This window comes from Chlorocebus sabaeus, chromosome 20 (genome assembly GCF_047675955.1).
Source record: "Chlorocebus sabaeus isolate Y175 chromosome 20, mChlSab1.0.hap1, whole genome shotgun sequence".
NCBI lineage: Eukaryota > Metazoa > Chordata > Mammalia > Primates > Cercopithecidae > Chlorocebus > Chlorocebus sabaeus.
Genome location: NC_132923.1, coordinates 103789881 through 103813425, shown reverse-complemented (window position 1 = coordinate 103813425; position 23545 = coordinate 103789881). Strand labels below are relative to the sequence as shown.

Sequence of the window (23545 nt, the reverse complement as noted above, 5' to 3'; positions counted from 1 at the left end):
TAGAACAGGGGTGCTCAGAACTGCATCAGCTCAGCTTCTGTTGGCACAGCTATTGTGGAAGGCCAGACCCTGGGCCTTGATCCTGAGACTGGGGCCCGTCCCTGCCCTCGGGATTCCCCAGATAGCAGGGGAGAGAAGTGTGGGTGGCCTCGAGGGTCCAGTGGGGTTGGCTCTGTGGTGAGGAATGTGCTCTGGAAGCCTGTGGGGTGAGCAGTACGCTCGGGAGATTCCGCAGAGCCCCACTCGCCAACATATCTAGAAGGATGAGCTGACATTTACCGGGCCAAAGAGCCGGGGAGGTCCCAGTGCTGAGGATGCAGACATAGCAGAGGTGTGTGGAGACTTATCAGACATGGCTGGCAGGGAAGAGTCATTCTCTGACCAGGACATAGGGTGCGTACGAGCAGGGAGGGGACGCTGGACCACCTGGTGAAGGCTTGAATGACATATAAGGAATTTGGACTTTGTCAATGTTTATAATGGCAGCCAGTGGGCTTATTGGTAGCAGGGAATGTTTCTTACTCAACCCTGTGTCCCTGAGTCTAGCACTGGGGCTGGCCAGAGGGGCTTTAGTTTCTTGGATGAATTTGTTGATGGGCTGATGGCAAACCCAGTCAGAGAGAGGGGCTGGGGCCTTGGAAAGAAGGAGTGGACACTCTTTTGGTAAAATCTGGATATTCCCCTCCACTTTTGTTCCTCAACAAATTAGGCAAACAAGGTTCAGGCCCAGCTGGCATTTCATTGCCCACCTGCTTGGTACAGCGGATTTGCCCAAATAGATGCTTGAAGACACACCCAGGGAGATGGTGCAAAGGCATGAGTGCAGAAAGCAGGGAAGCCCACTATTAGTGCATGCCAGGCTGCTGAGCTCCATTTGTGGACATCATCGCCCAGTCCACAGCCCCATCCTCACCTGGGCCGTTGGGCAGGTATAGGGTCATCAGCTCTCAAGTCACTGCCCCAATGTCACCTTCCCCATGAGGCCCTTACTCCCATTTAAAACTGTACTCCTTCTTCCCGGCATTCGTGGTCCCCTCATCTTCTTGTTTTTCCCACAGAACTTACTACCTTCTACATGTGATTTACTTGTTTATTTCACACTTGTTGCTTATTTCCTCCAGGCAGTAGCTTTTGTCTGTTTTGTTCATGATACATTCCAAATACCTAGCACAGTGCCTGGGGCGTGGGTACCCAATGTAATGAATGTGAATGAATGAGTAATGATAACTGGCAAACGTTGAGTGCTCACTTTGTAGCAACACTAGGCTAAACCTTTTAAATGCATTATCTGATGTTATCTTCACAAAGCCTGATGAGGTAGGGACTGTATTTTTATACCCATTTTGCAGATGAGGAAACTGATGCTCAGTGGTTTGTCCAAGGTCACCCAGCTGGTAAACAGCCAGGATGAGGATCCAGGAGTGGCAGGGACAGAAGGAACTCCCAGGAAGGACACAGAGGGGCTGAGCTTCAGGGTTGTGCTGTCCCACATTCTCCCATTTACTGGGGTGACCATGTAGCTGTCACGGACATGTGCCTGACATAGGGTAGGGACAGGAAATAAGTGTCTGGGACCAATTAGAGGGAGATGTCTCCTTCTTCTTAGGGAAGGAGGCTGGGTGGGCAGGGAAGGTCCCGACAAAGCCGTGCATCTGTGTTCTTTGCAATGTGTGGTCTGTAGTGTGGGGTTTTTGAAAGAGAGGGGCAGTAAAATCAGGCCCCCTCCAACGCCTGCACTGGGTTGCTACCAGGGCTTTAGTGGTGGGCTGGGGACAGCAGGGACCTATGGGAAGCGGGAGGCTCTGGTCAGACTGGCAGTAGAGGGCAGAGAATGAAGGAGGAGCCATAGCCGCTGAAGTCTCCAGCTCTTGCCTGGGCTCACTCTTGGTCCTTGGGGAGCATGGGCAGTGTAGGGACTGAGAGGCTTAGGGGCCAGAGTAAGGACTTGGGGACTGGAACGGTCTTGGGGTGTGTGTCAGGGACTTCGACCTTACTGGGCTGCCCATTGCAGAATCCACACAGGCGACAGACCCTACAAGTGCCCACATCCTGGCTGTGAGAAGGCTTTCACTCAGCTCTCCAACCTCCAGGTGAGTGCCTGCCTGCCTCCTGCCCACCAGGTGGCCTGGTGCCCCCGCCACCCCCACGAGGGAGCGTGGGAAGGGGGTGGGGCAGGGGAGCCCTGTTCCTCTCCTGACCCCCTGCTGTGCCCCCACAGTCTCACCAGCGCCAGCACAACAAGGACAAGCCCTACAAGTGTCCCAACTGCTACCGGGCCTACTCGGACTCCGCCTCCCTGCAGATCCACCTCTCGGCCCATGCCATCAAGCACGCCAAGGCCTACTGCTGCAGCATGTGTGGGCGGGCCTACACCTCGGTGAGTGCCAGTCAGCCTGTGCCCTGCCCCAGGGGAGCCACTTCCTCTTCCAGGCCTCAGCTGCTTTCCCCTCTTTAGATTTGTGCTGACTCTTCCCATTTTCCAGACAAAGAAATTGAGACCTAGAGAAGGGAAGTGACTCCCTGAGATCACAGGGAAGAGCAGAACCAGGGCTTTTGCTTCCCACTTCTGGTTTCAGCTACCCCAGGCCAAGCCCCTAGCCTTCTGCTCACCTTTAGCCTGAGTCTCCAAGGCCCTGGAACACTCACGGCAGTGGCAGGAGGCTTTTCACCTGTTCTGCAGAGCTACAGAGAGAGAAGGGCCTTCCTGTCACCCAGGAAGCTGCAACCACCATTACGGCCACAAGGTGGCGCAGTGACGTCCACAGCCACCCTCATCTCAGGAAAGGCCTGAGCCGCCCAGAAAGCTCAGAGCATTCAGCCCCCATCCCTGGGTGGGAATTTCCCCAAACGAGGGCCTTTCGGCACCCAGAACTACCATTCACCCCCAGGTGAGTCGCTTGAGTGTGGGCTTCTGGTCGATTTAATATTCTAGTTAACAGACCCCATATCCCCAACATAGAGGTCACTGAGCCTCAGTTTCCTCATCTGTCAAATGGATGAACTCACAGGGCTGTTGGCTGGCAAAGTGGTGCCAAATCAACCTGAGCTAGTACCATTATTTATTCACTCAGTCTTTACTAAACACTTCTGCCTGGTGCTTGGGCATTGGGATGATGAGCCAGACAGACCTATTTTTTCTCCCCGGGGAAGTTAAGAACTACTGTTGGAGACAAGTATTAAACAAGTGCACACGTAATTGTTTGATGGGAAATTGTGTAACTGCTGTAAAGCAGAGCCTCTCGGCCCTAGTCCAGATGGACATTTGGGCTGGACCTTTCCACTGTAGGCGCTGGCCTGTGTGTGGCAGGGCTTTGAGCAGCGTTCCAGGCCTCCACCCACTAGATGCCAGTAGCAACCCCTCCCCAAGTGGTGACAGCCACAGAATGTCTCCAGGGAGGACACAGAGGGGCTGAGCTGCAGGGCCATGCTGTCCTGCATTCTGGAGTGCTGCATCCTGGGGGACAGCATGGCCCTGAAACTCTGCCCCTCTGTGTCCTCCCTGAGAACTCCTGTCCCTGCCACTCCTGGGTTCTCATCCTGGCTCTTTGTCCCTGGGGGGGAAAATCACCTCAATTGAGAACCACTGTGATAAAAGTGTGTTTTGAAGGACAGCAGGGAGGACTCAATGGAGCTGGGAAGGGGGGTGAGTCCAGATTGACCACCTGGGGGAGTACCACTTAGATGAAGCCTTGAAGGATAATTGGATGAGGAGGAGAAAGAGGGGAAAGAAGCTTCCATGCCCTCAGAGGGGAACACTGAGTGCAAACCCCCTGAGGTGGAACAAACTTGGCATGTTACAAGAACTCAAAGGAAATTAGGTCAGTTGGGGCCTTGCGGCTCTGTTAGGAAAGTTTGGATATTTTTTGAGGTGAAATGGGAAGCCACAGGGAGGGGACTGTCAGGGAGGTTGGTTGGTTTGTTTGTTTTTTGGTATATTTTAGAGACGGGGTCTTGCTATGTTGCCCAGTCTGGAATCAAAATCCTGGGCTCAAGGAATCTTCCTGCTTCAACCTCCAGAATAACTGGGGCTACAGGTTGTGCCACTGTGCCTGGCAGGGAAGGTATTTTTGCAAGGTCACTCTGGCTGGAGGGAGTTCATGGATTGTAGGTGGGGTCGTTGGCAGTACTTGTCAGGTGCCAGTTAGGGCTGCCAGTTGCTAAGTGCTGAGTCTGTAACATGTATTCTTCCCTGAAGTTCAAAGGGCAGAGGAGGATCAAGAGGCAAAGAGGACAGAATCTGCAGGGAAAAGGGCTCCAAAGGGGTGAGTGGGAGCCCCTGCTTGGCTAGCTGATCTCCAGTCAGTCCCTGCCTCTCTCCAATGCTGAAGTTTTCCATAACCTCCTGTACCATCAACCAATCCTGCCTCATCCATACTCCTATTTTTTGAAGTACAATCCAGACATCCTACTATTTCTAAAAATTTCACTTTGTCTCTAATGATAAAGACTCCTTTTTTGAGCCTATCCACAATACCTTTGGAATACCAAAAAGTAATTAATCAAAGTCCTTATCATCAAATACTCAAATACCCATTCAGCACTGACATTTTCATTTGTCTCATGAATGCCATGATTGGGTATATTTACATTATTATTATTTTTTTAAATCGAGATGGAGTCTCGCTCTATCCCCAGGCTGGAGTACAGTGGCGCAGTCTCGGCTCACTGCAACATCTGCCTCTCAGGTTCAAGCGATTCTCCTGCCTCAGCCTCCCGAGTAGCTAGGAGTATAGGCGCTTGCTACCACGCCCGGCTATGCTTTTGTATTTTTAGTAGAGACAGGATTTCACCATGTTGGCCAGGCTGGTCTCGAACTCCTGACCTCAGATGATCCACCCACCTTGGTCTCCCAAAGTGCTGGGATTATAAGCATGAGCCACCGCGCCCGGCCTACATTATTCTTTTTAGATCAAGATCCAAATAAGATTCCTACATCATAGTGGGCCAGTATATCTTTTAATCTCTGGGTCCCCTTAACCCCACTTTTTTTGTTATTCAACTGAAGAATAGTTTCCTAGCTAGGAATTTGCGGGTTGCTTCCCTCTGGTATTGGATAGCATGTTGCCACCACATTTGAGGGCTTCCTCTGCTGGGTTCTGAGCATAATGGGGTCTGAAGTCAAGGAGCGGCAGGTGGGAGTACCGCCTCTGCTTCTGGCAAAGGCAGTTGGAAGGACGTGGCTTAGTGTGAGAGCTTCTGGGCCTGCAGTGAGCCCTGGGTCACAGCCTCACCTGCCCAGTCCTGGTGCCTTAGGTCAGATCCAGCAGAGCCAGTGGAGGACATGATAGTACCCACCTGTAGTCCCAGCTACTCGGAGGGCTGAGGTGGGAGAACTGCTTGAGCCCAGGAGGTTGAGGCTGCAGTGAGCTGTGATTGTGCCACAGCATTCCAGCCTGGGCGACACAGTGAGACCTTAAAAAAAGAAAAGGAAGGAAAGGAAATGTAGAGACTAGGGCAGGAGTGGACCTTCAACCCTTACTCCATGCTAAGGGCTTGATCTCTGTCACCATAGCAACCTGTTGAGGTTGTTCCTCCCCCATGCCTGCTTACAGAGGAGAAAACAGGCTCAGGGAGACACGATGACTTGTCCAAGTTCTCACCACTAAGAAACAGCAGAGCTAGGCTCATGCCCAGTCCTGCTGCCTGACTGTCACTGGGATCACCAGCCAGATGCAGGCACTGTGCTCCACTGGGCAGACAGGGCTGAGGTTCAGCCAGTATACCCAGCTACGGCCCGGTGGCAAGAGGCTGGGGACCTGGCCCTGGGGAGCCACAGGTGGGCACTGCTGAGGGGCGAGCTCTCCAGCCAGCACTCACCCTTGGCAGCAGTGCAGTGTCTCTAGAACCAATGGCCGATGCCCGACTGACCCTGCGAAGCTGTGGCTGTCCTCCACCCTCTGGACCGCCTACCAAGAGCCCTCCAGTGGCTGCTGGTGGGAACTGCAGCCTTTTCTCCCTCCCGTGCTGGTGGTTCCCTGTTCTGAATCTCACCCCTGCCCACAGGAGACCTACCTGATGAAGCACATGTCCAAACACACGGTGGTGGAGCACCTGGTGAGCCATCACTCACCCCAGAGGACGGAGTCCCCCGGCATCCCGGTGCGAATCTCTCTCATCTGAGCCCACTGGAGGCGCCGCCCCACCCGGCCCACTGGCAGACACAGACCCAGGCAGCACCAGGCCCCAACTCCCTCCAGGGGCCCTCCAGGAACCACCAAGCTCTCTCACCACCTTCCCAACCTTCCAGAAAGCTTGGTCCGCAGAAGCCCTGCCTGGTCCAGTCCAGGGGCGGCCAGGCCAACTGCAAGATTCTGGACTGTTTTGGTGGCATCCAAAGACGATCTCAGAGCACTTTGAACCTCTCTGTTGAGTTTTCTTTTTGTTCCCCACCCTTCACTTGCTTCACTGTTTTTTTTTTGTTTGTTTTTTTTTTTTTCGTTTCTTTGTTTTGGAAATAACAGAAAAGATATTTATTGGCCAGGAAGTTGGTGCTGCTAAGACCGAGAAATTTAAAGAATCGGACAGATGGACGCAGAGAACCAGAGGGCAGTGTGGGACCTTCTCTTGCCATGGCCTCAGGTCTTGAGGGAAGGCTCAGGCCTGGGTTTCTGGACTGCAAAGGGGACCCCCAGGTGGGAGGGGCAGGAAGCAGCCGGAGTGAGCCCTTCACCCCTGAGTGCCTGGCTCGCACCTCGAGCTGTGCCCCGGGCATCACTGAGCAGAGGGGTGCGGCAGCTTCAGGAGGCAGAAATGAGAGGGGCGGGAGATCCACAGGACCAAAGGGTGCAGTGACGGGCTGGGTGGTGGGCCCAGGGAACGGGGTGGGGATGGGCTGGGTAAGACCTGGCCCTCCCCTGCTGCCCTGAAGACCACCCCAGTCTACCTCGGTGCTGGCCAGGAAACCTTTCGGCTACCTCTCCCACCATGCCAGACTGTGGGCAGGGGGATGGGGAGGGAGTGGGCCTGGGGCTGGGACCTCCCTCCAGAATTTCCTCCAGATGGGGGTAGTGCCCAGGGAGGGGTTATTTGTCTTCCCTGCCATGGAGTGGGAATCCCCAGCCGAGGCCCTAGGCCCCTCAGCAGGGAAGGGATCCTCGGGGAGGCAGGTCCCAGGAGCAGACCCTGCCCCCAGCCCCCACAGACACACCCCAATCTGAAAGCCATGCGTGTCCGTGTATATAGGAACCATGTACAGAGCCCGGAGAAGCCCCCTACATCCCCCCGGGAAAAAAAAAAAGAAAACTAGACAGAAACTCATCTATATATTCTGTATCTGGAGTTCCGTTTTGAATATTAACTGTGTTATTTTTATACACTTTTTAAGCCTTAACTCGCCATTGATTTACCAGTTTAACGTTTCCTGGGGTTTCTTTTCCCATGGGGTTCTCTGCCCCCACCCCCAGCCCTTTGTTTGACTTGCGTCGTCTGATACTCAGTATTGTAGCTTTTTGTCCGCATGTTACTCCCTGTAAATACGCTGTTATACATACTGTTAACACCCCTTTGCTTTTTCTATGGGACCTCCAGGCCACCATATTTAGAACTAGTTACCTTATTAAAAAAGAAAAAACAGTCTGTTGGCTTCTCAGTCTGCATCTTGGAGGCAGGGAGGTGAGGGCAGGTGCCCCTCAGACACTTCAGGAAGGTAGTTTGCATTCTATTTAAAAAAGGGGGTGGGGAGCAAATGAAAATCAAATGTAGGGGGAAAACACTAAAGGGGGCAAGAAACAAAGGAATTACAAACCCTCTGCTCTTTGTATTTCTCTGTTGTGAAGAATAAACTGTACCTGCACCCAGGTGGCAGTGGTGTTTGGCGTGCTCTGTGCGAGGGCAGGGCTGGGGGGCACCTTTCCATTGCTCCTCTCCCCTCCCCTGCCCCCCAGACTTGGAGAAAGAAGGAAGTGGCCTCCCTGTGGGCTGGCCTCACTCCAGGTGCTGAACTGAGTGCTTTATGTTGATTGCCTCACAACTCCCTAAGAAGTGGGCAGCAAACGAAGAGAGGCTCTTTGCTAAGGATCATGCTGCAGTATAGTGGCAGTGACATAAATTGACCCAGCATTACCTAGTTCTGGAGCCTTTTTGGATGTACTAGGTCTACCAATAAGTGTCACTTCCACTTCTCCCTGAGGGGCACCCCACCCATCTGTGGGGGTCCATCATGAGTGCCTGATTTGTGGAAGTGATTCTAGGGATTGGAGGGGGAGTCCAAGATGTCCTTGTCATATATTTTTTTTCCCATGGGGGTCAATGTTTTGACTGCCTAGGAAGGAAATTTAGTAATTAATTCCCCAAAAGTTTATCAAGTCTGGCCCTGTGGAAGCACTGTGAGGGAGAGAGAAGTGACTACCATGGAGGTCATCATCGGGAACTAATTTCCCTGAGTCCTCACAGTCCTCATGTGTCCAGACTTGGCTGCAAAATGATAGAAAGTCCAATCCAAACAAGGATGTATTGGTTTATGTAACAGGACAGTGGTCAGGCCACCTTCAGGGCTCAAAGGATGTGTCTCCAGCTCTCCACTCTATTCTGAGTCAGCTTCAGCCTGAGGCTCCTGTGGGGTCAGCAGTTCTAGTCTTACAGTCCCCAGGGTTCTAGCAATCAAGCCTCTGTCTCTCTGACAAAAGCCTCAGTGTCTTCATCCGTTTTATGCTGCTATAACAGGATATCACGAATGTGGTAATTTATAATGAAAAGAAATTTCATTCTGTTTATGATAAATTCCAGTCTCATAGTTCTGGAGGTTGGGAAGTCCAAGAGCATGGTGCCAGCATCTGGTGAGGGCCTTCATGCCATGTCATCTCATGCCAGAAGGCAGAAGAGCAAGAGAGGGTGAGGCCAGGCTTGGTGGCTCATGCTTGTAATCTCAGCACTTTGGGAAGTCAAAGCAGGAGGATCACTTGAGTCCAGGAGTTTGAGGCCAGCCTGGGCAACATAGGGAGACCTTGTCTCTACAAAAAAACCAAAACCAAACAAGAAAACAAAGCCAGGTGTGGTGCTGCATGTGCCTGTAGTCCCAGCTACTTCAGAGGCTGAGGTGAGAGGATTGCTTGAGCCTGGGAGGTCAGGGCTGCGGGGAGCCATGATTGCACCATTTGCACTCCAGACTGGGGGACAGAACGAGATCCATCTCAAAAAGAGGTTGAGAGTGAGAAAAATGGAACTGGAAGCCTCAGATCCTTTTATAATCAGCATTAATCCATTCATGAGGGTGGAGCCCTCACCCAACACCTCCCACTAGGCTCCAGCTCCCAGCACTGTTGCACTGGGGGTTGTTTCCAACACGTGTGTTTTGGGGGGGCCACATTCAAACCATAGTGCCCAGCAAGTCTAATTGGGTCTTCCTGGTTCTAACTGGATCATGTTGTGTGCTTGTTTTGCTTGGGTCTGGGGCCCATGCTCTCAGCCTGGAGTACAGGGTGAAGCCCTCACGTGCTTCACTTTCTGAAGCACAAGAGGTTCCACTAAGAGGAAACTAGAGTGTGTTACTAGCAGAAGAGGAAATGAATGTGTTGTAGCCAAGAACCAGCATATTTTCAGTAATCTCAGGGCCTCATCTCTTTCTCTGAAATTGACCTCCCATAGTCTGCTTTGCCATGAAAGGATGGGCTCTGGCAGCCATATTTGTGTCACATGACCCCATTGTAGCCACAGCCGATTGGCCAGGGTGGACACCTGACTCAGTGACTTGATACATAGGTGCAGCCAGTGGTGCATAATGGCTGTCCTGATTCATGTGAGAAAATTGTGCACACCTCTTCCAAGCTCTGCATTCAGTGAGTATGGGTAGCTTGAAATCAGCCACGGTGGGATTTACACCATGGATATTGGCAAATACTATAAATCAGGGCTTTTTCCCCAGTCAACTGCTAGACATACACCAGCACACCATCGGATGGAGATGACTCTCCTGTCAGATTCTCTATTCCATGAATTAGGAACAAGTTAGGAGATGGTGGGTACCTTAACTGGAAAACCCTATAGACTGCGGTTTGGGGTGACTGTGTTGAGCTGGATACAAGCAGAAGAACAAAGCCGGCAGAGAAAGAGCAGAAATGGACCAAGGAGACCAAGAGCTAGTGGTAACCTCTGTTCCTGTCAGTCTTCATCCTCTGGCTATGTTTAATTTCCTGTTTGTTCTCACTTCAGTGAATTTGAAGTTGCTAGTGGTATGACATTGCGTTAGTTACTAAATCTGTGCCTGATTTCCTCATATGTAAAATGAGGTAAACAGTAGTAACCAACTTACAGTGTGGATGTGAGTATTAAATGAATCAATACCTGTCTAATGTTTAGAACTGGCACATTGTAAGACCCAATATATGTCCATATCGTTATTACTGTTATCTGCCTTTGCCCTAAGGGATCTATGATCCTTATGATCAATGGTCCCTGACTAAGAGAGCTGAAGATGTTTGGGAATTCCTAGGGGTGGCATTTGAGCTTACATGGCAAGGTGGGGTGGCTGGGACAGGTGGAGATTTTGCATGTAGCAGTGATGCTCAGGGGACTGAGTCTGATTTTCACCTGCTCACATGGGGAGTGTGTGAGTGCCACCGTCCCTGGGGGAGCCTCAGGATAGGTGCTGAGGACAGTGTTGATGGTAATGGAGACAGCTGCAGAAGGAGCTTTAGCCCTCTTGTTATTCCTGCTTCAGATCCAAGTCCCTCCGTGCCCACCCCCGCAACCCCTCCTTAGGCCTCTGGGCGCACTAGGAGGGGAGCCATTCCCAAGGGCTGCCTGCCCTGCAGCTTTCTGGAACCCCTCCCTCCTCAAGAAGATCTCCAACAGCGCAAGGCTGCCTCCAGCCCACGCCTTGGAAGCTCCTGAGCACTCCATTTATTCCCCCTTTAAAACAGAAATGACTGGCTGGGGTGCAGTGGCTCATGCCTGGAATCCCAGCACTTTGGGAGGCCAAGGCAAGTGGATCCCTTGAGCCCAGGAGTTTGAGACCAGCCTGGGCAACATGGTAAAACCCTGCCTCTACAAAAAACAAACAAAAAGCCTGGTGTGGTGGTGCATGCCTGTAGTCCCAGCTATTTGGGAGGCTGAGGTGGGAGCATCACCGGAGCCCAGGGATGTTGAGGCTGCAGTGAGCCATGATCACATCCACTGCACTCCTGCCTGGGCAACAGAGTGAGATGCTGTCTCAAAAACAAACAAAAAACAGGAAATGACTGTTCTTTGGCAAATCCTTTGCACTCTCTGAACATGCTGGAGAAGGGGGAGGCAGGGAGAGGAAGGCAAGTTTTGTTTTCTAGAGCATCACCACAACCCCTGCAGGGAGGGAGACGGCATCCACATTTCACGAATGAGAAGACTGAGACCAGCAAAGGTAAGGAACTTGTCTACCCACACACAGTTAGAAGAAGCGCCAGTTCACATCATCTCTTACTGGCTCATGCTTAGGTATTGAATGGCCCAGCAATTGTTAGGGTCTGCAGCAATCGTTAGGGTCTGCAGCAATCGTTAGGGTCTGCATGTGTGGCCCTGAGTGAATGTTGCAGGGTAAGGTGAAGGACACACATCTTCCCCAGCTCACAGTCAGAAAATAGCCTTTTTTTTTTGAGATGGAGTCTCGCACTGTTGTCCGGGCTGGATGGAGTGCAGAGGCATGATCTTGGCTCACTGCAACTTCCGCCTTCTGGGTTCAAGTGATTTTCATGCCTCAGCCTCCCGAGTAGCTGGGATTACAGGTGCCCACCGCCACGCCTGGCTAATTTTTGTATTTTTAGTAGAGACAGGGTTTCATCATGCTGGCCAGGCTGGTCTTGAACTCCTGACCTCGTGATCCACCCGCCTTGGCCTCCCAAAGTGCTGTGATTACAGGTGTGAGCCACTGCGCCCGGCCAAATTGCCTGTTCTGACACACCTGGCCCATTCTCATCTCTAATCCTGAGTCCAGAAGGCCTTCTGGGTTTTGCTAATCTAGTTTATATCGGAGACATTTTGAATTGCTTTTGAGAGGACAGATCTCTCACCATCAATGGCTGGGCCTGGTAAATAGCAAGAATTGCTGCCCTACCTGGGAGTGGAGGCTATTAAAATGAAAATACTACATAAAAGATTCAGGAGAGCCAGGGTGAACTCCCAGTCTCCCAGGGCCCCAGTTTTCCCAAATGTCAGACAAAATCTCAGGGACTTCAGCAGCTACCTTCCCTATCTCCTTGGCTCTGTGACCACCTTCCTGGGAGGGTCTGACGCCTTCACACTCCTATTCAGAGCCTGTGTTTCCCCCCTGGGGATCAGAAGTCTAGACAGCTACCATGGATGTGGAAACTTCCCTCCCAGATACCGTGGCCGAATGTCGCCCTGCTATAGCCCCGAGGCCAGAAAATGTCATTTTGGACTTCGACTGTCTAGGAGAAAAGGCCACAATAACAATTTGGGAATGTCAACTAAAGAATAAAAGCAAGTTTTTAAATAATTAAAGTTAGTGTTATTTAGAAGTCTTATTGAGGACCATCGATCAAGGCCTAAGGCTCAGGAGGAACTCTTTAGAGAGGTTCTATCAGACGCTTTGAATGTAGTATTTTATTTATTTTATGGTGACAAAGTCTTGCTCTGTTGCTCAGGCTGGAGTGCAGTGGTGCGATCTTGGCTCACTGCAACCTTCGCCTCCCGGGTTCGAGCGATTCTTGTGCCTCAGCCTCCCGAGTAGCTGGGATTACAGGTGTGCGCCACCACACCCTGCTAATTTTTGTATTTTTAGTAGAGATGGGGTTTCATCATGTTGGCCACGCTGGTCTCAGACTCCTGACCTCAAGTGATCTGTGTGTGTCAGCCTCCCAAAGTGCTGGGATTACAGGCATAAGCCACTATGCCCAGCCTGAATGTGGTATTTTAGTTTAGATATAGGTGGTGAAGCTTTAGTATGCGTAAAATTGTATCTAAGTTTGTGTGTAAGAGTGTATCTGGTTATAGTTTATAGAAGCATGATCACTAACCCCGATTGACATTATCTTATATGGAGATATATCTAGAGTCACTTATTTTTTCAGGGAATATAGTGACTCCAGCAAGGGACGTGGGGAGCTGTGTTTTTTGTTTTGACATCTATATGCTGTCACAGTCAGGGTTTTGTGAAATGCTGGCAAAGGAAAGGAGCAAACATGGCTTCTTATGTTTGCTACTTTGTCTCACAGTACAGGAATAATTTATCATAATATTACTGAAATATGTACAAACCATGCTTATGGGCAGGGGAGGTAAAAGGGCAGAGCCAATGACGCGGTGCCACCTGTATTTCTTCCTGTGGCTCCTGCCCAGAGACATCCCGAGGGGCCAGCCACGCCTCTCCAGCCGTTGACATCACAGGGACTCAGACCCTCTGTGTCCTTGGGCAGTTATGTTTCCTCTTTGTGTCTCAGTCTCCTCATTTAAAAAGTGGGGGTGCAGATGGGACTAAAACATCTCCAGAGGCACCAGCTGCATTCTGCAGGCTCAGGGGTGAAAGGTCTACAGGCTGATCGCTCGAGGCATTACTGCAGTTGTGCCTCGCTCACTGCTAAGCTAAGGGAAGGGGATTTTTCTCTTGAACCAAGGAGCTCCCCAAAGGCGAGGAGCTCCTCCTCCTCCTCCCACTCCCACGGACGGGGGCACACGAAGCGGGTAGGGCTTTTGCATCCAGTATCTCTCTGCCCTCCAGAGCGCCATCAGCGTCCAGAAGGGCCCCGCCCGGTTTCAGGATCTCTTCCTCTCGTGACTACCACTCCATACCTTCCCCAGGCCAAAGACGCCCGGAGCGGGAGCTGGGCCGGGCCTGCTGGGCCCGCGGAGGAGTCGGAGGGCCGGGAGCCGGCGGCGGCGGCGGCGGCGGCGGCGGCGCTAGTCCCGCAGCAGCCGGTACTCCTTGGGCGCCCAGAGCAGTCGTGGGCGGCGGATCTCGGCCCGCGGGCCGAGGTCCGGGCTCCAGCAGAACTCGGGCGACAGCACCTTGGCGGGCTTGTGCAGCCAGAAGAATTTGTTGAGGTGGCTCTCGTCGTGCCAGCGCGCCTCCAGGCCGCGCGCGCGGTCCCAGGCCAGGCCCCGCGCACAGTGCGCCGTCAGGTCGCGCAGCGCCGCCACGCTGCCCCCGAAGACCGCCGCGTGGTAGTAGAAGTCGCCCTCGCCCTGCGCCATCGCGGCGGCCGAATGCGCGTCGCGCTCGAAGGGCAGCAGCCACCGCGGCCAGTGGTAGTGCCAGGAGTGCAGCTGCGCCACCGACTCGGCCAGCGCCTCGGGCCCAAAGGTGCTGCTAAAGTGCTGGTCCACGTCCATGCAGAACACGAAGTGCGCCTCGCGGCCCAGCCGCCCGCCCAGCGCCGCGTGCAACGTGCGCATGCGCGCCATAGACACGTCCTGCCAGCGCCGCTCGCGCACCACGAGCTCCACGCGCAGCCGCCGTCCCGGGCCCAGCGCCACGCGGGGCACCGCTCCCGGCCGCTCGGTGAACACGTAGTACACCACGCTCTGGCCCGCCATGAAGTGCTGCTCCGCAGTCTCCAGGAAGCGCTCCAGGTACTTCTCCAGGTACCTAAGGGCGCGGCGCCACGGTCAGCCTGAGAGTGAAGCAAGGTGGGGCCGGCTTCCCCACCCCCCCTTCCCCCACCCCCCTTCCCTCACCCCACCCCACCCTCCCCTCACCCCCACCCCCACTCCACCCTTACCCCCACCTCATCCCACCCCGCCCAACCCTCACCCCCACCCCTGCCCCACTCAGCTCTCACCGCAGCCGTCAGCCCCACCTCACACCACCCAACCCTCACCCCCACCCTAACCTCACCCTACTCCAGCCTCACCCCTACCCCTACCTCAGCCCACCCAACCCAAGCTTACCCCCCCCTCACCCCCACTGCCACCCCACCCAGGCCTCACCCTCTTACCCCACCCAACCCTCACCCCACCTCCCACCCCGGCCTCGCCCCACCCCCACCCCAACCTCACTTCACCTCACCCCTACTGCACCCCAACCTCACCTACCTCACCCCCACCCCAGCCTTACCCCCACCCCACCAGTGCTGCCTGGTCCTCCCCACACCCGGCCTTGGAACTCCAGACTGTCCAGCCCTAGCATCTTTCAACTTAAATGGGGCAGGGCAGGCTGGACTGAAGATGCTTGCAAATTGCCTGCCAATCCTGCCTCATACTGGCCCTTTGGAGGACTGGCAGCATTTCTCTCTTTAGAGCTCTGAGCCTCCATTTAAAAGTCCCAGAACTTGGGTGCTGCCATGAGTGAGGAAGCCCAAGCTGGCCCCATCAGTCTTCAGCAGTTGGTCTCCCAGCTGAGACCCGGGTATTTGGGAGCATGAAAAGAGGAGCCCTTCCTGCTGAGCCCTGTCTGAATTACACACAGAATTATTATTATTATTGAGATAAAGTTTTGCTCCTGTTGCCCAGGCTGGAGTGCAGTGGCGCCATCTCAGCCCACTACAACCTCTGCCTCCCGGCTTCAAGTGATTCTCCTGCCTCAGGCGCCCGAGTAGCTGGGATTACAAGTGGCCACCACCATGTCCGGCTGATTTTTTGTATTTTTAGTAGAAGTGGGGTTTCACCATGTTGGCCAGGCTGGTCTCCAACTCCTGACCTCAGGTGATCCACCTGCCTCGGCCTTCCAAAGTGCTGGGATTACATGCATAAGCTACTGTGCCTGGCCTTCCACAGAATTATTTTATGAGCTATAATAATAAGCTGTTTTAAGTCACTGTCTTTCACTGTATAGATAACGAGGCCACCTGGAATACTGTATGAACAGACCTTGGGATCCTAGGATTTTAAAATAATAGTAATAGTGCCTAATAACCCTTTGAACTTTTATCATGTGGCAGCCACTGCTAAGTCAATGTTCATTGTCTCATCTAAAGAGCGTTAGAAACTTGTATGTGCCATTGGTAAGTGCTTGAGCCAGGATTTGAACCCAGTGTGGCCTTCGAACCTGTACCTTTACTTGCACTTGCTCTATTCCTGGTGACTGTGGGAAATGGGAATCAGAGACTTAGGCAATCTCAGCATCTAGGAGTGTTGGACTCAGAATCTTGGAGCTCAGGACCTCAGTATCCCAGAATTTTCTGTACCTTGAGATTGTCTGACCCCTAGGGTCTGACCCCTAGGAACGCCCTAGTCAGCATGGGTGATGGAGGTGGGAGCACCAAGGCCCTGGGAGAGGTCAAGGCCCAAGTAGCCCAGCAGTTCTGCCCACCTGGTCCATGGGTCAGCCCTTGGTCCTTTTCAGCCCCTTGCCTGTCAGTGGCACTCCTCGCTTTCTCTCCCTTGTAGGGTGTAGGGGACAGAGTTCGAGGAGCCTTGAACCGTTGTATGGGGTATCTGGTGACAAAATTCCTTCCCCATCCTTTTGAGTATCTCTTCCTGAATGGGAGGTTCTCCCCACCTTCCCAAAGCAACTAGTTCCATTTTTAGAAATGCTTCTTTTAGTTGCCTGAAACTAGGTTATGGGATCTGACTGCCACTATCAGCCAAGAGTCCCCTTCGTGTCACTTGAGGAAGGTGGACACCCAGCTTAGACACTCCCTGTCATCCGTAGTGGGGAGGTCAGTGTTCCTGCCATTTCTTCTCTTGACCTCCTTTCCTGTAGTGATTCTGTCCTGTGCCCTCCACAGTCACCTGTTCCCTCCAGTCACCTGTTCCCATGGCTACTCCCTGGACTTGGTCTTCACCAATATCTGTCCCACTCTGTAAGGACCTCGTTCTTCTAGCTCACTTACTGTGATTACCATCCTCAACCCAAAACAGTCCTACCTCACTGAATCCTCTAATCTGGTGACCTTGCCACTTTCTCAGTATATGTCACCCCCCTTCCTCTCTTCACTTCCCTCTGCCCAGTTCAGATTCACTCCCTTGCAATCCTTCAGCTCCCCAGCCCCTCTCCCTTCATCAGACTTGCTTGGCACCTGCCCCCCACAATCCTGTGTATGTGCACCTGAGCTGCTGACCTCCAATGGGCCCCTACTGCAGTGAATCATCCCTCTACTTACCCAGTCACACTCCCCTCCTCTCACCACTCTCACCTGAAAGACACCATCATTTTCTCACTACAAAACCAGTGTCTCCAGATGGATCAGCCCCAGCCCCTAGGCAGGTCCCTTCCAGATGTGGTTCTAGAAGAGCCCTGGCTGCCTGTGTTGGGTGGGCTCTATGGTGTTGGTGTCCAGGGAGGAGGAGAAGGGTGGTTGGTCCTGTGCTCACCTGGGGGTGTGGGGCAAGAAGTGCTGTCTTTGCTTCTCGCTTCACTTTGGGATCCCATGGCACAGGGGAGCAGGGTCCCCACCCCCTCCATCACATGCACACCCTTCCCACTCACAGCCTTGACAGCACTGTTCCCCTTCCCAGGCCTTACCTGCCTACAGCAAAGACAGTCAGCCCAATGGTGAGATTCTGCTGTGTAGCCTCTTGCTTGGCCACATCTGGGTCGAAAGTGCCATCCCAAATAATGGGAGCCCCCCATGGGGTACAGGTCAGAACTTCAGGCCGGGCCCTGGCCAGGGCAGGGATGGGAAATAGCTCCATTCATCCACCCACTTGGTGCATGTTCACTGCCACCTCCCCAGTGCTGAGCCCTAGGGACCCATAGACCGATGAGACCTAGTTGCTGCCCCTGGAAGCCTCCAGCTCAGAGCAACACAGAGGACTGGGAGACGTGTGGCCCGATGAGGCTGCTGGGCTTGGTGGCAGAGTGCCTGGCTCTGCTGGGGTGGGAGATGTGTGGAGGGCAGGGACATGGGGCAGAGCTCTGTAGGGTTTGGGGGTGCCCTTGGAGTAGGAGGGATGGGAGCTTCTTACCAGGGACGCAGGGCACCTGTGAAGTTGTCTCTCAGCAGGGACATTGTGTCGGAAGGGCAGACGCCCATGGGGATGAGGGCTTCCAGATGCCTGTGGCAGGTTGTGGCGGGAGGGGGGCGCCGTGAGAAGCATGTCAGCCTGGCCAGGAGCCCTCTGGCTTTGCTTCTTACAAGGAGAGAGAGCTCCCAAGGTCACTTGAGCTGAGCTAGCTTCTACCCTCCATCCGTCAAGGAGGCACTTAGATCCCCTTTAAACCTGACTCTGTGGTCCCACCTCAAGTGCTGGGGAAAGGGGCTTGTACCTGAATTTAGGGAGGCCATACAGAAACAGGCCTAATAGGCCAAGTGCAAGTAGGATCTGCCGCCAGAAGATTCTCTTCCAGGCCCTGGGGGCAGGAAGGGGGCATCAGTAACTCATTTGTATTATAGACAAATGTTTATATGCACACATACATGAAAAGTCTTTCCTACTTCTGGCCACCCAGTTCCTCTGCATGAAGGTAGCCAGTGTTACCAGTTTCTTGTGCAGGGGCATGAACTTGGGCAGGTTGGGGGGATAATAACATTAGGGGTTGGCGTACTTCTCCTGGGTGGAAGGTGGGACTGACCTTGGACAGGAGAGGCCAGGAGAGGATGCACAGGTGTTTGTGGCTCCGTGACTGGGAGTGGTTTGTTTTGTTTTGTTTTGTTTTGTTTAAGAGACAGCCTCACTCTGTCACCCAGGCTGGAGTGTTGTGGTGTGATCACAGCTCACTGCAGCCTTGAACTCCTGGGCTCAAGCTATCCTCCCGCCTCAGCCTCCTGTGTAGCTGGGACTATAGACGCCTAATTTTTTTGTTTTTTTTTTTAAGAGATAGGGTCTTGCTATGTTGCCCAGGCTTGTCTCCACCTTGGCTCAAGCAATCTTCCCGTGTCAGTCACTGGGAGTTAAGAGCTGTCTGGGACTTAGAGAAGAGTTACTGGGCTGGCTGTGGTCAGAGACCAGGTGTCTGTGGTGGCTGCAGTCACCAGGCCAGGTGAACTCCTCCAGGCAGAGCTCAGCAGCCCACTTCCTGGCTCAAAAGAGGTGGCCTTTGGGATTTGTCCACAGTTCATTGTTTTCCAGGAAGGGCCCCAAATGCTGAGAATCTTAATAAGCTCCTTCTGGGGAGCTCACTCCTCTGTCCTCCCACCTTCCTGAGTACTCACATATCTAGAGCAACTGCAGCCACACAGTAAGGAGCACAGACACAGGGGCCAGAGCCCTGGGTTCGAATCCCAGCTCCATCACTCATTAGCTGTCTGACCCTGGGGCAAGGTCTGGTCCTCTGCATGTCAGTCTCATCTATAGGATGGGGTAATAACACCTGCCTTAGGGCTGTCATTGCCTTCACACAAGCTAATTGATGAGAACAAAGGTCTCTCATGTTGCGACAGTTCACTCAGCTTTAGTTAGTGATGACCATTCTTCCTGAACACACCCTGATCATCCCCTGGGCAGCCTCCTCACTCCACTCCCATCCATCCTTCCTTCCTCCCTTCTTTTTTTTTTTTTTTTTTTTTTTTTTTTTTTGAGACGGAGTCTCACTTTGTAGGCCAGGCTAGCATGCAGTGGCACAATCTCAGCTCATTGCAACCTCTGCCTCCTGGGTTCAAGTGATTCTCCTTCCTCAGCCTCCCAAATAGCTGGGATTACAGGTGCCCACCACCTTGCCTGGCTAATTTTTGTATTTTTAGTAGAGATGTGGCTTTGCCATGTTGGCCAGGCTGGTCTCAAACTCCTGACCTCAGGTGATCTACCCGCCTCGGCCTCCCAGAGTGCTAGGATTACAGGCATGAGCCACTGTGCCTGGCCTACAAATCCTTTCAAAACCTGGCTCCCCTGGTCTGTTTCAAGAAGCCTGCCAACCTCAGACCCTCCTGCCCCTGCCTCTCTTGCTGCCCCACGTAACTGTTCCTTAGCAGGTGTGGGTAGTTAAGAGTGCTGCGAACTGCCTTGCAGGCGTGTGGATCCACCTGGGCACTATCTCCGAGCACAGCCCCTCCTCCAGTTCACTGCACCAAGCCAGAAACCTGGGTGCACCCTGACCCCTCCTGCTCTGCACCTGCTGTCTGCTTTCAGTCCCAGGTTGACCTGGTCTCCTTGATCTCTGCAACTCCTGCTTTTCCCCGTGCCCCACAGTGACCCTGGCCTGCTCCTCTGTCACGGGATCATTGCAGCAGCACTCTTCATGCTCCTGGTCACTTCCTGCACAGCCCCAGAGTCATCTCATAACAAGTCAACCTGCCTTAACAGTTTCCACATCACACAAACAGGTAAATCCTCAAAGAAGTGCATTTAGTAGGCAAATATATGGAAAAATGTTCACCCTCACTGGTAATCAAAGATATACAAATTAGAACAAGGTGGTATGTTTTGCCTAAAAAATGAGCACTTTAAAAAAAAGACATAATGGGGCTGGAAGGGGCTTGTGCATGTAATCCCAGTGTTTTGGGAGGTCAAGGCAGGAGAATTGCTTGAGGCCAGGAGTTCGAGATCAGCCTGGGCAACAGAGCAAGACCCTGCCTCTGCAAAAAATTAAAAAATTAGCCAGGGTTGGGCGCAGTGGCTCATGCCTGTAATCCCAGCACTTAGGGAGGCCAAGCGAGTGGATCACGAGGTCAAGCGATCGAGACCATCCTGGCCAACATGGGGAAACCCCGTCCCAACTAAAAATACAAAAATTAACTGGCCGTGGTGGCGCGCATCTGTAGTCCCACCTACTGGGGTGGCTGAGGCAGGAGAATCACTTGAACTTGGGAGGCGGAGGTTGCAGTGAACTGAGATTGCGCCACTGCAGTCCAGCCTGGCGACAGAGCAAGACCCTGTCTCAAAAAAAAAAAAAAAAAAAAAAATTAGCCAGATGGTATGCACCTGTAGTTCCAGCTGTTCAGGAGGCTGAGGCAGGAAGATCACTTGAGCCCAGGAGTTACAGGTTACAGTGAGCTATGATCATGCCACTGGACTCCAGCCTGGGTGACAGAGGTAGACTCTGTCTTGATTTAAAAAATAAAAGGCATAATGAGAATAGCCAAGCTGCAAGAATGCAGTGAGATTGGCACTGTTACACTTGCTGGTGGGAGTGTAAATTGCTACAGCCTTTTGGAAAGCTACTTAGCTATGGGAATTGAAAGTGTTCAATATTCATCCACTTTGATTCAGTAATTCCCAGCTTCTGGGAATCTGTTCAAAGGAGATAATCTTCAGAATGAGAAAAGTTTATGTATCAAGATGTTCATCAGTTTCTGTTAAGTCGTGCATTCAACATCTATTTATTGGACACAAGCTCAGCATTGAGCACTGTGCTAAGTCAGGGATTCAGAGGGGAATGGGACACAGACCCTGTCTTCAGGGTGCGGAGGCAGGAAGATGTGGGTGTAGTGGGTGAGGGAGTGGGTCACATGACAGACTGAAAACAGATGTGTGGAACACAGCACAATGAATGCTGTGATTAGGAGCAATGCCGGGTGCTGTGAGGCAAATTGGAAGGTAGCACCTGAGCCTTGGTAGATAAAGAGGTCGTTGGGGCCTCCTGGAGGAGGATTTGACTTCTAAGCTAGGACCTAAAAAATTATTAATAGAAGTTCTTCAGGTGAAGAAGGCATAGAGGGGGAAGAGAGGTCCGTGGAAAAGAAACAACAGTGTGCAAAAGTGAGGAAGCCTCACTCCTGGAACGTCTGTGGAACTGCAGGGTGGAGGGTAGTAGCAGATGAGAAGGGAGGGATGAGGCTGCAGAGGTGAGCTGGGGCCAAGTCACCCGGGGCCCGCATTTGATGCCCGGGGAATTGGACTTCATCTTGAGGGTCATGGGGAGCCCTGAAAGGTATTTCCTCTGGGGAGTGAGTCAGTCAGATTTTTATTTGGAAAAAAAAAAAAAACAAACAAAAAACCACAAACCCTGAAGTAGTCCAGCTGAAATCTGGAGCCTGGCCATGGTGGGGTGGCAGGGAGGAGACTGCTGGAGGCAGGAAGATGAGTTAGGTGCCAGCCCCTGGGAGGTATTAGGGACAACACCAGGGAGTTGGCAGCTGGATGGAGAGGAATAGGTGGTGAGGGGCTGTCAGGGAGGGCACGTGGGCAAGACTTGGCCATGGGGGACCAGAAAGGAGAAGATGCCTGGCTGTCTGGTTGGAGGAAGGGGGCTGGAGCCCAGAAGGCAGGCAGGCTCAGGAGAAAGTTCTGGGATTTACCAGGAGGGCAGGGATGTCATGGGGGAGAGGGAGAGAGTACAGAGGGAGAGGAGGCCAGGGCGCAGGTGGGAGTGGGAGGAAGACTGAGCAGGTAGAGGACTTAAGGACAGGCACATGGGTTGGGTGGGCATGGGGCTGTCTTTCCAGAAGTCGGGCTGTAAGGAGGAAAGAGATGGGGTGGCAGCTGGAGGGGACGGGGTGGTTGTATGGATGGGTGCGTGCTTGTTTCCCTTACACAAGCAAGACCTGAGCTTGGTCGAATGCTGCCTGGAAAGCACCCATGGAGAAGGCGTTTTGGGTCACAGGGAGAGGCATTATCTGAGCTGCTCAAATATAATTGAAGAAGGCTCTAGTGTCCAGCCGAAGGGAGTGGCTAAATAAATGTATTAGGAAGACTCTGCAGTCACGTAGAAAAATTCTCACACAGGAACATTAAAGGAAGAAAGCAGGATCTAAAATTGATGTGCACTCTGATTACAATTAGCAAGAATAAAAACATGCACCAGAAAATAAGACTAAAAGGAAGAATGTGCAATAAAATTAGTTTCTTATTTTTTCTCTAATTGTCTTTAATGTATTTACAATATGTTGCTTCTTTAATGAAGGAAAAATTCAAAGTTAGCAATTTACACACACAAAAAATTTAAGTTATTTTGTGGCTTCTTGCTGACTGCAGTACACTGTCCACATTGCTTAACCATGCCTGAGAAGCCTTCCTAGTCCAGCCCCTTCGCTGTAACACTCAGTGCCCACAGCCCCTGGCCAGCTTGCCTGCAGCTAGGAATGGAGACTCTACGGTGACTAGTCCCAGGATGTTCCTGTAGCCTTCTCTGAAAAAGCAAACTAATGCAACAACCTCAGGGTTCGTTAGTAGGGAACTGGACGAATGAATTAGGCATATCTATACAGGTTGGTTATCCTTTATCCAAAAGTTTGTACCAAAAGTGTTTTGGATTTTGGACTTTTTTGGAGTTTTGAATATTTGCATTGTATTTACTGACTAAGTATCCCTAATCTGGAAATCTGAAATTCTGAATGCTCCAGTGGGAGCATTTCCTTTGAATGTCCTGTTGGTGCTCAAAAAGTTTCGGATTTTAGAGCGTTTGGGATTTCAGATTTTTGGATGAGGGGTACTCAACTTGTGTAATGGAGATCAGCATGGCTATTGAAAAGGGTGAGGTAGATTTATATGTACTCTCTGGAAAAGAGACCCTAATGTGTTAAGGTGAAAAGAAAGGAACAACTAATATGGAGAGGCAGACCTTGCTTCTGGCAGGGGGTAGCACCTGTACCTGTGCAGCCGAGCCTTTGCAGTCATGTATGGCCGCATCTTTCATGATGTGTAGGAAGAGATCTGGAATAGCATCATCCAGTGGAAGTATAATGTGAGCCACACATGTAATTTAAACATTTCTAGTAGCCACGTTAAAACAGTGAAACAGGTGTAAATTTGGATGTGCTGGGTTAAATAAAAGTATTGTTACAAATAATTTAATTCCCCGCATGCAGTCCATCGGCAAACCCTGTGGGTGCTCCCACTCACTGTCCTCCGTCCCCCCACTCAC

The 23545-nt window shown here is 52.2% G+C and overlaps 2 protein-coding genes and 1 pseudogene across 6 annotated transcripts in view; 2 read left to right on the top strand and 1 right to left on the bottom strand.

The window, feature by feature from the left end:
- The window catches only part of ZNF362 (zinc finger protein 362), a 41806-nt gene extending 34009 nt beyond the window's left edge, over window positions 1-7797 (top strand). For all 5 annotated transcript variants that reach the window (XM_037996653.2, XM_037996657.2, XM_037996661.2 and 2 more), the window contains 3 exons: window positions 2012-2090; window positions 2219-2377; window positions 6004-7797. In XM_037996653.2, the coding sequence (XP_037852581.1) occupies window positions 2012-2090; window positions 2219-2377; window positions 6004-6120 (355 nt within the window). In that variant the 3' untranslated portion in view covers window positions 6121-7797. The remainder of the gene's footprint in view (window positions 1-2011; window positions 2091-2218; window positions 2378-6003) is intronic.
- LOC140709263 (uncharacterized) lies at window positions 6570-7797 on the top strand (annotated as a pseudogene).
- A 5882-nt stretch (window positions 7798-13679) lies between these two features.
- A3GALT2 (alpha 1,3-galactosyltransferase 2) lies at window positions 13680-23310 on the bottom strand. The gene is made up of 5 exons (XM_007981175.3): window positions 23273-23310; window positions 18074-18157; window positions 17773-17862; window positions 17330-17467; window positions 13680-14512 (listed from the first exon to the last, which is right to left on the bottom strand). Exons 1-5 carry the CDS (start codon window positions 23308-23310, stop codon window positions 13825-13827), a joined length of 1038 nt encoding a protein of 345 aa, XP_007979366.1. The 3' UTR covers window positions 13680-13824.
- Window positions 23311-23545: the final 235 nt, after the last annotated feature.